This window comes from Martes martes, assembly GCF_963455335.1.
Source record: "Martes martes genome assembly, chromosome: 11".
In the NCBI taxonomy this organism is placed as follows: domain Eukaryota; kingdom Metazoa; phylum Chordata; class Mammalia; order Carnivora; family Mustelidae; genus Martes; species Martes martes.
Window position 1 is genome coordinate 103,106,077 of NC_137899.1, and position 16,626 is coordinate 103,122,702.

Here is a 16,626-nt window from a genome sequence, read left to right on the forward strand (position 1 = left end):
GATATCGAGGCTGCTAACTTTTTAAGTTGGATGTTTAGATTTTTTAAATTTTTCATCCTTTTTCCCTTCCTAATGTATGCATTTAAGGAGATAAACTTTCTAATCATGGTTTTAGCTACATCCCACAAAGTACTATTTTTTGCCATTTATTTCAGAATATTTTCATTGTGGTGGCTTTTCTGACCTGTAGGTTATGTAGCAGTACCTTCATTTTTTCCCAGACATGAGGATTTTATAATTACGTATTTCTAGCTTAGTATATACTGTGATTAAGAAATATTCTGTATGATTTTAATTCTTTGAAAATTGGTGAGATTTGCTTTATGGCCAAGCACATGAGTAATTTTTGTAAATTTTCCTGTGTGCCTGGAAAATTTGTATTTTCTGTGGTTGTTAAAAATGGGATTCTGGGGGTGCCTGGGTGGCTCAGTGGGTTAAAGCCTCTGCCTTCAGCTCAGGTCATGATCCCAGGCTCCTGGGATTGAGCCCTGCCTCGGGCTCTCTGCTCAGCAGGGAGCCTGCTTCCTCCTCTCTCTCTGCCTGCCTCTCTGCCTACTTGTGATCTCTCTCTGTCAAATAAATAAAATCTTTAAAAAAAATTTTTTTAAAAATGGGATTCTGATCAATTCAGTCAAGTTTACTATATTATTCAGATATCCCATACTTTTGTTAATTCTTTAAAAAAAACTTACGGAAGTGTAGCTGACATGTGGTGTTACATGTGCACAGGTGCACAGCACAGCAGTTCAGCAGTTCTGTACGTTACACAGTGTGCACCGTGATGAATGTAGTCACACTTTTCTGTCAGTTATTAAATACGGCAAAGTTTCCCACTATGATTGCGTATTTGTTTCTTCTTATGGTTCTTTATAAATTTTTTTCATATATTTTGAGGCTGTCTTCTGTCTTCATAGATGTCTGAAAGTTTGAATTATTATTAACTCTTGTGAGTGAAACCATTTATTCTAGACTTTCAGAATAGTAAAACTTCTGCATTATAGTGACATAAATATGGCTATTCTAGCTGTTTTAATACTTGCATCCTGTTACTTTCCTTTTGTTGTCAGTCTCTGTGGTCTTCTGTTTACATGTGTCCCTTGCGAAGAGCATGTAGGTGCTTTTGTATTATGATTTGGTGTTAAACCAGTGTGAAAAACTTCATTTTAATTTAGTTGATTACATTGAATATTACTTGTATTTTGTGCTTACAGTCCTGTTTGCATCCGTCTGCTCTATATTCGTTTATTTCCCCTCCTTTCTTGCTTTCTTTTGTTCTTACTCTGTTCCCGGCTGCCACTCCATTGTTAGATGTTACGCGTTCTTAATATTGTTCTTGTAGTGATTACTGTAGAGAATCCAGCGTACATTCTTGTGACGTCATTTGGTACTTCAAACAGTGCAGGGATCTTAGAGTGTTCATTCTCCAGTTTACCTCCCCTCAGATTATATTGTTGAAAAGTGTGTGTGTGTGTACACGTGTTAACCCTACAAGACATTTTTCATGTTGCTGTTACTCATCTAGGTTTACTCACGTATTTCCCCTTTTATATAAGTCACTCTGTCTTCTTCTGCCTCTGTGAACTTCCCATCTGTAATTATTTTCATTCTGACTCAAGAAGAATTTTAAATGTATTTCCTTTGGCTGGACCTTTCGGTGATTACTTCTCTCTGGCTTTTTGTAAAAATGTCTTTCTTTCACCATTACTTTGAAGTATAATTTTACTCGATACCCATTTCTAGGTTGGTAGGTAGATTCTCAGGACTTTAAAGGTATCATTCGGGAACCGCTGGCTTCCAATGTTGATGGTGAGAAGCCAGAAACGGTCTTACTTTTGAAGGCAGCCTCTCTCATTGGCTGCTTGAAGTTCTGTCTTTGTCAGAAGGGTTTTTCAGATATGCATAAATTTGGTTTCTTTTTTGACCATATCTATCTATCTGCCAAATTTTGCATCTTGTCTTTTATCCTTGCATATTTTGAGCAGTTATTTTGAAGTCTCTGCCTGATAACTACATTATTTGAAACCCCTGCACAATTGTTCCTCTTGTAGATTCTCTTTTCTTTCTTGCGGTTTATCTTCTTGATTGCCTGGTTATTTATTTGTTTGGTTGCTTATTTACTTTTGTTTGGTGACAGACACTGCCATGAAAAATTACGGAAACACATTCATACCTGAGATGGCGCTTTCCTCCCTACAGAGAAGTTTTGCTTGACTTCTAACAGGGAGCTTGGGATGCTGAAATACACCACCGCCTTAATGCAGTCTCAGGAAGTGAGACAGCTGGAAGCCGAGCGTGTGTCTGTCTGAGGGCCAGTCCCCTTCAGCTTCTCTCAGTAACGCTCTCAGTCTTGGCAGTATTAACATTTTGGGCCAGATACTTCTCTGTTGTGGGCTCTCTCCTGTGCGTTTTAGAATATGCAGTAGTGTGCTTGGCTTCAGACCATGAGTTGTGAGTAGAAACCCTCCCCCACCCCAACCACTCCATTGCAACAGCTAAACATGTTTGTGGACATTAATGAAATGTTTGCTTGGGGACAGAATCATCCTATTTGAGAACTACTGGTCTAAGTCAGAGTTCATCTACTTGATGGGCCCTGGAGTCCAGTTTTTATCCCACTGTTCTGTGAAACTGTCAGAAGGAATTAAATAAAGTGTATTTCTAGTAACAGTGTTGTAATTTAAAAAGTATTTTTGATGCTTAGAAAAGTAGCCTTCATTTCCCAGACATCTAGTATATCATTGGCATCTGGAAAATTCAGTTATGTGGCCCAGCTCATTCCCTGATGTTAGATAAAATGTTTCATAATAGTTAATCTGGTCTTAATTAGCGATGTTCCAAAGGTACACTGAATTTTTTAAAAAACAAAGACGGTAGAGAATTGGCTCTCTACAATTGGTACAGTAATTTTTTCCTTTTCTAGGTCACCTACAATGGCTGGAGGATTGTTCGCCATGAATAGACACTATTTCAATGAACTTGGACAGTATGACAGTGGCATGGATATCTGGGGAGGAGAAAATTTAGAAATATCATTTCGGGTAATTTTTTCATGTTTAACTCTGTGTAGTGGAATATAATTTTCATCTATGATCTCTTATTTTCTGTGAGTTCTCTTTGATTATCTTTGTTAACAAATTGTCTTTAATGAAGGCTACTTTATCATAATCCGTGATGGGGATAATATCCATTCAAAGTGTGGAAAGTATTTAAGCAGCCTTATAAGAATTTAAAAGGGAAGGTTGTAATGAATGGTTGGGTATAATTTCAGATGTCTAAATGGGCATTTATGGTAGTTTTGTTCTTTGCCAGTTTATTAATCTTACTTGCTAACTCTAGACATACATATTTAGGGTGATCGGATATCCCTGATTGCTCAAGACCATCCTGGTTCACACCTGTTCTCCCAAGAAAATTATTAATAGCTCCCCATCCCACTTTCAGAAGTAGCTAGCAGAATACTTTATATATACAAGTCCCTCCAACCCGAGGAAGGAATTAATCTCCTCTCCAACTGCTGAAATTGGATAGATGGTGGTATGGGTGGGGTCTGGGACTCAGGGACTTGTGGAAGTGGAAGACGGTCTTTGCAAAGGGCAGGATGAGGGCAAGGGAAAGAACTCGGGCTTCTCCGTACCGGCTGACGTCCTGACTCCCCACCTCCCGGCTCCGGGGCTCCACAGCAGAAACGCCATCCGCAGCACTGCAGTATGTTGTGTGTGTATCAGTTTGTATTTTTGCGATGTATTGACTGTAGCGTTTTTTAAAGGTAGTTTTTCATACATAATCTTTAGAATTTTAAAGTTGAAAGAAATAAGATATTGTTCAGTCTTAGTTTGGACATAAGGTAATGGGGTTCCACAAAAACTAAAATATAACCATATAAAGTAACCCAGATGGCCAAGGGTGAAATTTACACAAGAACTGAGATCTTTTGAATCTTAATCTAGAGTTATTCAGTGTATTTATTTCTATATATATATATATATACATGTTTTGAGGAAGTACCAGTAATGAGATTAGAGGACCAGCCAGTAAGCATTCTTTGTCCCTAAGTCCTGAGGATCAAATTCCTTGATCTGTTAAAACAGCAAAGTACGTGGTAAGTGTGATTTTAGACGCAGGGTGGTAAAAGAATGGTACGCTATTTTAGAATTTCGTTTCTTTTTAATCATAAAGGTATAATTTTTTTAATGTACCTTTCACTTTCTTGTATTTGGTAGTTAAATAAAACATCTTGAAAAGTCTCACAAACACCTATTTAATAAAGATTAATTTCATGAAAACGCATACGTTGATTTCCTAGCAGTGCAAGGCAACTATTAATACATATTTTGCTTCTGACCAGATTTGGATGTGTGGAGGTAAACTCTTCATCATCCCTTGCTCTAGAGTTGGACACATTTTCCGAAAAAGGCGACCGTATGGTTCTCCTGAAGGCCAGGACACCATGACCCACAACTCCTTGAGGCTGGCGCATGTTTGGTTGGATGAATATAAGGTGAGATTAAGTTACTCTGCTGGAAGGGTCTGCTCGGCTCTAGCTCCTTTGCAGACAGCTCTGGTTACCTGCCTTTTCATTCTGGCACGTTTCTGTGGGACGATCTATGCTTCGGGGCCATCCTTTTTCTACATTTCTTTTCCTCTCATTTTTTGTTGTGACCCTTCTTTTACTTTTCCAAATGACCGCTCTATAATAGGAAATACAGCCAACATAAGAAATTCTCTTGTCAGTGTCTTTATTCCTCTGACTCCCACAGAATGTGGCTCCTTTTCTTTGCTCCTTGGGCTTCACTGTGTCCCAGTCTCTCCACTTTCCCTGTTAGGCTCTGCACGTGTAGTAGCACTTTCTCTTTCTGCTGTGATATTTCCTTTGTAACATCTTTATTGAGGCATAATTCACAAGTCATTTTATCACCCCCAACAAGAAACTCCGTATCCTTCAGCCATCACCCCCTCATCTCCCACAGCCCTAGACAACTACTAGTCTACATCTTGACTCTCTAGGTTTGCCTATTCTGGACCTTTCCTACAAATGGAATCCTACAACACATGGTCTTTTGTGACCACCTTAGTAAGCATAATGTTTTCAGGTCCATCTATATGGGTACCATGTAGCATTACTTCATTCCTTTTTATTGCCAAATAATGTTCCATTGTGTGATCACACATTTTATCCATTCAAGAGTTATGAGAAATGCTACTGTGAACATTTGTGTACAGTTAGTTTTTTTAAAGATGCATTTGAGTGTCTACTGTATACCAGGCTCTGTGTTGGGTTTTGGGAAACGCAGTGACTTCACACTGTGCAGTACTGGGTGTGGAGGTGTGTGCTGTCGGCAGAACATCACTGCATGGGGAGCAGAAGTGGGGGCTTGTGGTCATGCGTCTGCCGCACTGCATGTCTCCTCCCTTCTCCCTCGTCTAGACTCCAGGCTTGTTCTCCGTGTTCCTCAGCTTTGAGTCACACTGTCTCCCAGCAGCACTTAGAAAGCGGTTCCCAGACCCATGTAAATCCTGGCCACCCTTTCAGGTGGTTTGCCAGGGCAAAGCTGTTGTCATAGGCAGATAACACACTATTTGCCATTTTCCCCTTGTTGACCTTGCACTGATGCTGCAAAAGCAGCTGAGTCGTAGAAATCATTGTGTTAGATCTCGTGCTCCAAGTGCTGTGAGACACGCTGAGTGCGCAGAAAGCACCTTTTGCTGTAGAAAACGTGGTCGTTTTCAAGGGAAAATGCGTGCAGTTGTTTGCGCTGCGTGTAGTTGTGAGTTAACTAGTCACTTTTCTCCATGGAGTACTTTTTATGTAAAAGAATGGCTCACAAACCGTGGTTATTTATATTTGGATATTTGGCGGACATTCTCAAAAATGAACCAACCTAGCCTCTCACTTCAACTGAAGCATTTGTTGCAAGTGGAAAATTCATATCGATCTCTGGGAGCTTGATGGCTTCCAGAACTTAAATGCTCTTTTGATGAGATTAGGGATATTTATGAATATAACTTTTTATATTATATAGTGACATTTGTCAATATTTGGAACTTCACCACCCAGGGAGCAGTATTTTCCAAATGACTAATGTATGATGGTATACAAATCTTGGTTGGGGAAAAGGTCCATTCAGAGAGCCAGAAAGAGCAGTAGATTTTAATGCGACTTACAAAAAGCTCAGTGATACAATTTAAAGGTTAGTTACAGTGTGGAATATGAAAAGTTAGAGTTTTGGTAAAATATCAAAGAGGGGCGCCTGGATGGCTCAGTTGGTTAAACGTCTGCCTTTGGCTCAGGTCATGATCTCAGGGTCCCTGGATCGAGCCCTACATCGGGCTCCTTGCTATGCAGAGGGTCTGCTTCTCCCTTTCCTGCTCCCCGGCTTGTACTCTGTCAAAATCTTTAAAAAATATATCAAAAAAGAATAGCCATAATTCTCTGAAACTATCAAAATATTCCTTGCACTTTAAACTATATATTTTCATACACTCAGTTTTTAAAAATCTGTTTAACCAAACATGACAGTAACAGGTTCATGTGCAAAAATGAGAGTTCAGCTTTCTTTTTAGCCAAACATTGAAAAGATTTGTAAAACTGTAAAGCAGTGTCACTGTTCCCACTACATTTTTTGTTGCTGTTCAGAGCACGTTTATGTTGATAGGTAGTGAGTTATTTTTAACAAATTAAATGTTTTAACTTTCCATATGGTAAATACCAGTAGATAAACTCACACAAACGGAAGCTCCTTGGACTCAATAATCAGTAATCTTCGACACTCCAGAATCCTGACGGAGTCTGAGAAATGCCGGCCTCACACGTCGCCTGCCTCATTGATTCTGAGATCACGTTTTACATGTTTTGCCATTTCTGATATAGGGATATATCTTAGAGTTTAAGATGTCATATTGTCAATGATGGACCTAATTGTGCGAAAAGTTTATGTCGACATTTTTCAGCAACATCAAGAAAACACTGGCATGAAAAGTAATTTGCTGATAATACTCATTTTAAACAAAAAACCTATTCTCTTATTTTTCCTTTTTCTTTTCAGGAGCAGTATTTTTCCTTAAGACCTGATCTGAGGACCAAAAGCTATGGAAATATCAGTGAGCGTGTTGAACTGAGGAAGAAGTTGGGTTGTAAATCATTTAAATGGTATCTGGATAATATTTACCCAGAGATGCAGATATCTGGGCCCAACGCCAAACCGCAGCAACCCATTTTTATCAATAGAGGGCCAAAACGCCCCAAAGTCCTTCAGCGTGGAAGGGTAAGGAAGTAATATCAAAGTGTTTCGTGAAAAGTTGTATGATAGCGTAAATGACATTTTAGACTTAAAGTATCATTTCAGTGATAGACTTTAGCTCGCTTCCGTTGTGTTCTTTGGGTGGGACCTTCCTCCACTCAGGTATTAAGACCTTAGAAACGTTAGTATCTCCACTGTTACTATTAACATCCTTAAAGAGTGTGTGACTTCTGTAAGTTACATGCTAGCTTCCAAGAGGGTGGCTATAAATACAAATAGACCAGTAAAGGCGCTATAAGGGAGTATAAAACTCATTTGGCAGAACCAAGTCCCAAAAGGAGAAGTGGGGCTGGTCTCTGCTGTTGGGCCAAAGCTCTGGGAACCGACCCCAGAGAGCAAGGGAAAGATGGTGGCACGGCCTTATGGCTCACACCCAGGGGGCCGAGCGGTCATCTGAGCTGCGCAGAGAGCCCACGACCTGCGCCATCTCTGTACATGTTCCCTTTTGTTTCCGAGGGACTTTGTTCACAGTTCTGTATCACATTTAAATTTTAGGGGTCTAGTCATAAAATCATACCTTTTCCCTGAGTCATTTCTTAGAATCTGCTTTCTGAAAGTGAGCTACTCTTTCTGAAAGTAGATAACTCTGATCGTTGCCGGGTTTTCTCTTCTTTTGAGAAGGCGGCACCCGGTAGGATCTTTCATGATAGCGGCTTTCCACCGTGACTCTTCAGCTACAGAGCTTTCCGCTTCTTTTTATGAGATTACAAACAAAGTCAGGGTGTTTTCTTCTTAAGTAAAAATGGACAGAACCAGGGTTTGTCCATATAGCGGAAATCCTTTCCATGATCCTTCCCTTGCACATCCAAGCTCCTTTCACGCACCAGTCCTTTACCCAGGCTGGATACTCAGTTCCTAATCTGTGTTTGTCACATTTGGCTACGTACTGTCTGGTTTGTACCTTTTATTCTTACTTTCTCGATTTCATTTTAAGGTTCTTCAGCGCTGAGATGTTTTAATTTCCTTCCTCCCCTATAGTAGATTAGTAAACCTGTATCTTTAGGTAGAATTTCTACGTGACACTGCTTACGTATATTGTTAACATTACCTATAACCTTGAAGTCTATTGTGATACCCTGTGTAGTGAAGCTAGAATTTAGGAATTAAAAAATGCTTCTGTTTTTATGACCTTTAAAATTCACAGCTTTGGAGTAATGTATTCACATCATCTAGCACTCTAAGGTATCTTCTGCCAAGAGCAATCTCTCCTTTTACAGCTCTATCACCTCCAGACTAACAAGTGTCTGGTGGCCCAGGGCCGTCCAAGTCAGAAAGGAGGCCTGGTGGTGCTTAAAGCATGTGACTACAGTGACCCAAGTCAGGTGAGTCACGCACGCCTCCGGGCTCAGCCGGTCCTTGGGAGGTGCCCTTCAGTGAAGGGAACTTGGGGTGGGAGGGAGGTTCGGAAGACCCTGGAGATTTTACTCTGACTTTCCTTAGCTGACATGGTTTAACTAAGGAATGACTTTGTGTCCTTTGTATATTTTTCCTACCTTTGCTCCTGTGTGTTAGAAGCATCCTTTGTACTCTGCAGTCCCATGGCAGGTCAGAAGTGGCAAAGGAGGGGCACCTGGGTGGCTCAGTGGGTTAAGCCTCTGCCTTCGGCTCAGGTCATGATCTCAGGGTCCTGGGATCGAGCCCTGCATCAGGATCTCTGCTCAGCAGGGAGTCTGCTCCCCGCCCCCACCCTGCCTGCCTACTTGTGATCTCTCTCTCTGTCAAATAAATAAAATTTTTTTTTAAAAAGTGGCAAAGGAAGGGCAGGCACATTAATGCAGGAGATGAATTAATATCTTCAGTAGAGTCTTCTCTAAAATCAAATTTCTCTGAGTTTTAGTAGTCCCATCAGAAGAAACCATAACAAAAAACAGTTCATTTCATTCACATAACCTGTTCTCACATAATCTTTCCAATGGTGTTAAAGTAGGCCTAAAAATAAGCTAAAAACTTAGGTGAGTTTAGAACACTAATTTCAAACTGACTTGTGTCTGACGGCAGTCTAATCCCCTGGTTGTGAAACCACGTGCCTCTGAGGTTTGAACACGACACAGGGAGGGGATTTTCATTCCCACTTGTGTGCCGGGGATGGCCTCAGTCAGAACTAAAATGGACAAACCACGTGTCCTCTGAAATTTCATAGAAGACCCTCTACAGGGGAGCTTGCAAAGGATGGAAGATGTCATCCACACCGAAAAATAGGATTTAGAAGCGGTTCTGTGCCGTGTCTGGGTCTGAGAGGTATCAGACTCGTGGACACCGAAGTGTCTAGCTGTAGTGCCGCCTCGCTGGCTTTGGTTACATGAGATCACTGAGCTTTGTTCCAGAAAATGGAAGAAGTTTGAGGAAATGGAGTCATACTCTCCTGTTTGTTGGGATCATGTAGATTTGTACTAATACTGTAACCACCAGCCACACGGAGCTCTTTACATTTAATTACAATGAAATAAATTATGTGTTTCCTCATGTTGGACAACACAGGTTATAAAACATGAGCATCGTTGCAGAAAGTTCTATTTATAGAACTCTTCATGTTAATGGAGACAGCGCACATAAATTTTGGGCCTGGAGGTAGAAATACTAATGAGTAAAATAATTCAGAGATGAAAGTGTATTCCTTGTGGATTTCGTGAAGATGCAGTTTGGAGAGTAAGTCACTCCTCACCCTTGTCCCGTTCAGCCAGTTTTAGGCCTTTGTTTCTGAAAGTAATCTGGGAGACCACAGAGAAGACTGTCCCGAAAGATCTGCACATCTAAAGAAAAAACCCCGTGCGTACTGGCTCCTGCGTGTCTGCGCGGACAGGCTGTGCCGCCGCCCGCAGGCCCGCGGGCGCTGCCAGTGCTGTACCGCCTAGGGATGGGGAGCGCCGCGGGACTGTGAGATGCTAGAACTGGAAAGGTCTACAGTCACGTGCTCGGTTAAATGAGTCGGTTACATTCAACGAACAAAAGTTAACCACTCTTTCGGTCTCTTCCTGGCATTACACTTCCTGTTCCTGTGTCCGTTCGTTCGTTCGATTTTCAGGTGACTGAGCTGACACTGCCCGCACGTGACTCAGGTTTGCTGGTCTCGCCCTGCTTTCTGAGACCGCTGGAGTAACCCCGTTCTTCTCCCACAGATAGGTGACCGGGGGGCAGCCCAAATTCCAAATCTGAAGAGGACCGTGGGGTTCTGATCTTTGATTTTCTTCCTCAGATTTGGATTTATAATGAAGAGCACGAGTTGGTTTTAAATAACCTCCTTTGCCTGGATATGTCAGAAACTCGCTCGTCAGACCCACCACGACTCATGAAGTGCCACGGGTCGGGAGGATCCCAGCAGTGGACCTTCGGGGTGAGGAGCTTGCGGGGAGGATGGGAGCGTGTGAGGAAGCAGGTGGAGCTAAGGGGGGAGCAGGGCAGATGCCCTCCTAGTTTACCTGAGAGAAAGTAGTTCTGAGTTTGTCGTATCATTAAATAAAGCATCTGAGCTAGTCCGCACGCCTTCTGGATCTCTCTGTCTTCTCTCCCACATTCTGCCAGCAAGCCTTTTAAGTTAAAGCAAGTAATTGTTGGTATATTTTTCTTGCTACTTTTTTTCCAGAAGAGTAATCGGCTGTACCAGGTGTCAGTTGGACAGTGCCTGAGAGCGGTCGATCCACTGAGTCACAAAGGCTATGTTGCGATGGCGATCTGTGATGGCTCTTCCTCACAGCAGTGGCATCTGGAAGGTTAAAGCAGATGCGGCGGTCGGCATGGTAATTCATCAGGGTTCACCTCCGCTGTGAGCTGTGAGGCTTGAGAAGTTGCTGGTACAAGGAAATCCCTGAAATGATTTTCTGATTAAGTAGAACCATTTTTGAGAGGATAAGACACAGATATACTAGAGATTGGCGCACAGACGGTCATCAGAAAGTGAGGGAATCTGTTTTACCAAGACATTAAACATCACTTCTGAGCTGCTAAGGAATTTCTTGCTGATGGTCAGAAACTAGGATACAATTTTAACTCTATAAAGGGTCAGGTTTGCATAGAAGGACAAACCCAGGAAATTGACATTTCTGTTCAAACTTATTTATGCTTTTTAATCCCTTTAATAATGGAATGGCATTTGTCTGATCAGGAACATGTCATGATTTCCTTTTTTTAGAAGGACTTCATAGGAAACAATTTTTTTTTTTTACTTATATTATCATGTCCTAAATAATTTTAAACAGACTGAATCCACATTACTTTTAACTTCAGAGGACCTCCTTTATAAGATTATATATTTAAGAGGCAGTTAACTATTATAAATTATTTTGATGAATTATGGTACTATTGACATTAAAATAAAAGGTCCTTTTGATGATTTATGTGGGACTTTTTGTCTGCTCTTCTTGTGTTGGGGTCTCTGATCTGCGTGCAGACCACCATGTGTGTATCACATGATGAACGGGACACCTGGGTACGGCTAGTGAGCCAGTAAGCGAGGTCAACAGCACCATTCCTTAGCTTAAACTGTGTGAACTTGATGCTGAAAGTCTGTGAATTTGGATAGTAAAGCTGCCTGTGAATCATCCAGGTAGAGTTGCTAAGTAGGCATTTGGTACAGAGGTCAAGATCCGTCCTCAGAAATCCGAATTCAGATTACTGATTCAGTTTCATTGCTGGTAATCGGTCTGTTCAAATTTTGTATTCCTGCTTCAGTTTTGGTAGGTTACGTTTTTCTAGGAATTTGTCCCATTTCTTCTAAGATATCTAATTTGTGGGCATCTAGGTTTTCATAGTCTGTTACAGTTGTTACTTCTCTTCTTTCAATACTTTGTTAACTTGGGTCCTCCTCTTTTTTTTTTTTTTTTTTAAAGATTTTATTTATTTATTTATTTGACAGAGATCACAAGCAGGCAGAGAGGCAGGCAGAGAGAGAGGAGGAAGCAGGCTCCCCGCTGAGCAGAGAGCCTGATGCGGGGCTCGATCCCAGGACCCTGAGATCATGACCTAAGCCCAAGGCAGAGGCTTTAACCCACTGAGCCACCCAGGTGCCCCCCCCCCTTTTTTAAAATGAGTGTGACTAGAGATTTATCAGTTTTTCAGAGAAACAGTTTCTAGTCTCATTGAGCTGTTCTGTTGTTTTTCTAGTTTCCATATCCTTTATTTCTGAACTTTACTATTTCCTTCCTTCTGCTGTGTTTATTTCCTTTAGGTGTAAGGTTAGGTTTGAGGTTTTTCTTGCCTCTTGAGGTAGGCTTGTATTGCTGTACACTTCCCTCTTAGAAGCACTTCTGCCACATCCCGAAGATTCTGGACTAACGTCCGTGTGATTTTGTTGTTGTTCTTCAGTAGCACGTTCTATAGCCTTCATGTATTTGGATTAACCTCCATGAAATTGAATCCGTAATCAAAAAACTCCCCCCAAAAATGAAAGTGTGAGATGAGACAGTTTCACAGGCAAATTCTTCCAAACATTTAAAGAAGAGTTAATACCTTTTCTCAAATTTTATTCCAGAAAATAGAAGAGGAAAGAAAGCTACCAAATTCGTTGTGAGGCCAGCATCACTGTGATACCAAAACCAGATAAAGACACCACAAAAAGAGAACTGTAAGCTAGTATCTCAATGAATACAGATGCAAAAAATCCTCAACAAAATATTAGCAAACCAAACCTAACAATATACTGAAACCTCCTCCCAATTCCCAGGATGCAGGGGGGTCAGTATTCACAAAACAGCATGACACGTCACGTCAGTCAGAGAAAGGGTAAGAACCATATTATCATTTCAGTAGATGCAGAAAACAGCACTGACAGACTGTAACATCCAGTCACAATAAAAACCCTCAACAGAGTAGGTCTAGAAGGAATATGCCTTAACATAGTCAAGGCCTTATATGACAAATCCGCAGCTGACAACATACTCAGTGGTGAAAAACAGAGCTTTTCCCGTAAGGTCAGAAGCAAGAGATGTCCACTCACTACCTTTATTCCCCATTAGTGCTGGAGTCCTCGCCACAGCAGTGAGATGTCAACGAAATACAAGGCTTCCGAGCTGGTGAGGGAGAAGTAAGACTCCCACTATTTGCAGAGGACATGATCGTATTTGGGCCCCCAAAAACCACTAGAACTGAGAAATGAATTCAGTAAAGTCACATAATACAAAGTCAGTGTAGAGAAATCTGTTGCATTCCTAGACACTAAAAATGAAGCAGCAAAATAAAATCCCTTTTAGAATTGCACCCAAAACAATAAAATAATCTCATAATAAACTTAACTGAAGAGGTGAAAGGCCTAGACTCTGAGAATTACAAAACTGGATGAAAGAAATTCAAAATGACCCAAAGAAGTGGAAGAACATCCTGTGCTCCTGGACCGAAAGAACAAATCCTGTTAACACGTCTGCACTGCCTGAAGCAGTACGCGGACCTAATGCAGCCCCTAGCAGAGTAACAAAACCATTTTTCATAAAACTAGAACAGACGGCCCTAAAATTTGTGTGGAACTGTCAAAGACCCCAGATAGCCCAGGCAGTCTTGAAAAAAACTGGACGTATCACAATTCCAGATTTCAAGTTCTATTACAGAGTGGTAGTAACTAAAACAATATGGCACTGGCATAAAAATAGATCAATAGAATAGAAAATGTAGAAATAAACCTGTAATTATATGATAAATTAGTCTTCAACAAAGAAAGAATAAATTTAACAGTGGGAAAAAGGGCAAGTTAAAAGAGCAGAGAAACAGAAGAAATATTAACATTAAAGGTCAGAACACAAATGAAATAGAAAACAAAAATGGAAAAAATTAAAGCTGGATTAACATTACTGAAATGAAATTTATGACAATATAACAAATTGGTGTTGGGAAAACGGGTGAGCTACAGGCAAAATGAAACTGGACCACTTTCACAATACACAAAAATAAAGTGGATTAAAGACTGAAATGTGAGATCTAAAACCATAAACATCCTTGGAAGTGAGCACAGGGAGTACTTTCCCTGACATTGGTCATAGTAACATTTTGTAGATACAGTCTCCTAAGGGAATTAAAAGTAAAAATAAATTTTGGGGAGTACATAAAAATAAAAGGCTTGTGCACAGCAAAAGAAATAATGTAACTAAAAGGCAGCCTACTGAATGGGAAAAGATTTGCAAATGACATATCCAGTAAAGGGTCAGTGTGTGTGTGAGTGTGTGTGTGTCTCACAACATCCAAAAAACAATCCTATTAAAAATGGGTAGAAGACTCAGTCTTCCAAAGAAGACCTCTAGATGGCCAACAGACGCATGAAAAGTTGCTCAACATCCCTCATCATCAAGGAAATGCAAATCAAAACTGCAGTGAGGTATCCCTTCATACGTGTCAGAAAAGCTATACAGAAACACAAGAAACAAATGCTGGTGAGGCTGTGCTCCTGCACGGCTGGTGGGAAGGCAAGCTGGTGCAGCCACTGTGGAAAACAGCACGGAGGTTCCTCAGAAACTTAAAACTACCATATGATCTAGTAATCGCGCTACTGGGCATTTACCGAAAAATACAAAAATACTCATTCAGTGGGATACATGGACCCCTATGCTTACTGGATCATTATTTACAATTGCCCCATGACAGAAGCAGCCCGAGTGTCCACCAATAGATGAATAAAGGTGTGTGTGTGTATATACCAAACTTTATATGTACACGCACACACACACAATCAAATAGTATATGTGCTGCCGAAGCGAGCATAATCAAATATTTATCCATAAAAAAAAGAAATCTTGCCATTTGCAACAGCATATAGATCTAGAGAATATAATGCTAAGTGAAATAAATCAGAAAGATAAATACCATATGATCTCACTCACATGGAATTTAAAAACAATGAGCAAAGGCAAAAAAAAAAGGGTGGGGGGAGACAAACCGAGAAGCAGACTCTTAATAGAGAACAAACGTGATTACCGGAGGGGAGGTGGGCAGGGGGATTAAAGAGTGCCTTTGCCATAATGAAAAAAAAAATACAAACTTAGGAATCATCTGTGCGTCCTGTAGATGTCCAAATACAATAGGAGGTTCTTTCCACCAAAGTTGAGTCTTAGAGGAGACAGTCTTCCAGGGTCCTTTTCTCAGTTATTTTATCTTAAACCACAAAGCCCCATATTAGAAACATATTGGAGAATAATATATTCTATATATTTTATCTTTTGTCATTCACCTTCAAAGACCAGATGGTACAAACAGAAAGCAGCAAGATGGCATTAGAGATTTTCTGTGCTTATTTGAGAGAAAGAGACCACAAGCAGGGGTTTGGGGCGGGAGCAGAGGGAGAGGGAGAAGCAGACTCCCTGCTGAGCAGGGAGCCCAAGGCGGGGCTTGATCCCAGGGTCCTAAGATCATGACCTGATCTGAAGGCAGAGGCTTTATCAACTGAGCCACCCAGGTGCCCCAAGAAACTCACTTTAAATATGAAGGCACAAATATGGTGAAATACGTGCACATGGGATGCTAACTGAAAAATCTGAGGTAGCTCTATTAATGTCACACAGATTTTGAAGCAGACTGTTACTAGGAATGGAAAGGACTGTCCTAGTGATAAAGGAGTCCGTTAATAGGAAATAATCCCAATGTTCTAATAATACCTATTAACAACTTCAAAGTACGTGCCACATGAACTGCCAGGGAAACAGTCTACAACTACCAGTAAAATGTCAACAAACCTCTCAATAACTGAGGAACTACGTAGGCAGAATAAAAAATCAGCAGGCTATAGAAGACTTGACAATACTATCTCCCAATCTGACATGATTAACAATTATGGAACATTCTACCTGACAAGACCAGACAGTATATGCTGCCTTTTCAATTACACATGAAACATCTACCAAGATTCGTGTCCTGGGATATTAAGTCTCAATAAATTTATACAAATCCAACTTGTGCAAATTATATTAGAAACCAACAATAATATTGTCAATAATAACATACCTGGAAAGTCTTCAAATATTTGAAAATCCACCAGTAACACACGTCCCAGAATCCTGTGGGTCAAAGAAGTTACAAAGCTATTTGAACTGACTGAAAATGAAAACACAACCTACCAAAGACTGGAGGATGCACTAACACAGTACTTGGAAATTCTATAGCACTGAGCACGTATATGAGAAAAGGATAAATCTTGATATCAATGACTTAAGCTTCCGCCTTAAGAAAATAGAAAAAGGAAGGGCAAGTCAGAAGAGCAAAGAAACAGAAGAAATACTAAATGTCAACACGAATGAATGAAATAGAAAACAAAAATAATGGAAAAAATTAAAGCTGGGTTAAGAACATCACTGAAACAAGTGGAAAGATATTCTTTGCTTGTGGATTAGAAAATATTGTTAAAATGTCCATATTACCC

At 40.5% G+C, this 16,626-nt stretch overlaps 1 protein-coding gene across 7 annotated transcripts in view; it reads left to right on the forward strand.

Annotated features, from left to right (window-relative positions):
* The window catches only part of GALNT11 (polypeptide N-acetylgalactosaminyltransferase 11), a 59,676-nt gene extending 44,689 nt beyond the window's left edge, over positions 1–14,987 (forward strand). For 6 of the 7 annotated variants that reach the window (XM_080818373.1, XM_080818379.1, XM_080818375.1 and 3 more), the window contains 6 exons: positions 2,921–3,038; positions 4,346–4,498; positions 7,044–7,262; positions 8,516–8,620; positions 10,492–10,629; positions 10,879–11,629. In XM_080818373.1, coding sequence (XP_080674499.1) covers positions 2,921–3,038; positions 4,346–4,498; positions 7,044–7,262; positions 8,516–8,620; positions 10,492–10,629; positions 10,879–11,010 — 865 coding nt within the window. In that variant the 3' untranslated portion in view covers positions 11,011–11,629. Of the gene's footprint in view, positions 1–2,920; positions 3,039–4,345; positions 4,499–7,043; positions 7,263–8,515; positions 8,621–10,491; positions 10,630–10,878; positions 11,630–12,762 lie in introns of those variants that run through there. The other variant, XM_080818378.1, reaches the window with a different exon arrangement.
* The last annotated feature ends 1,639 nt before the right edge of the window (positions 14,988–16,626 follow it).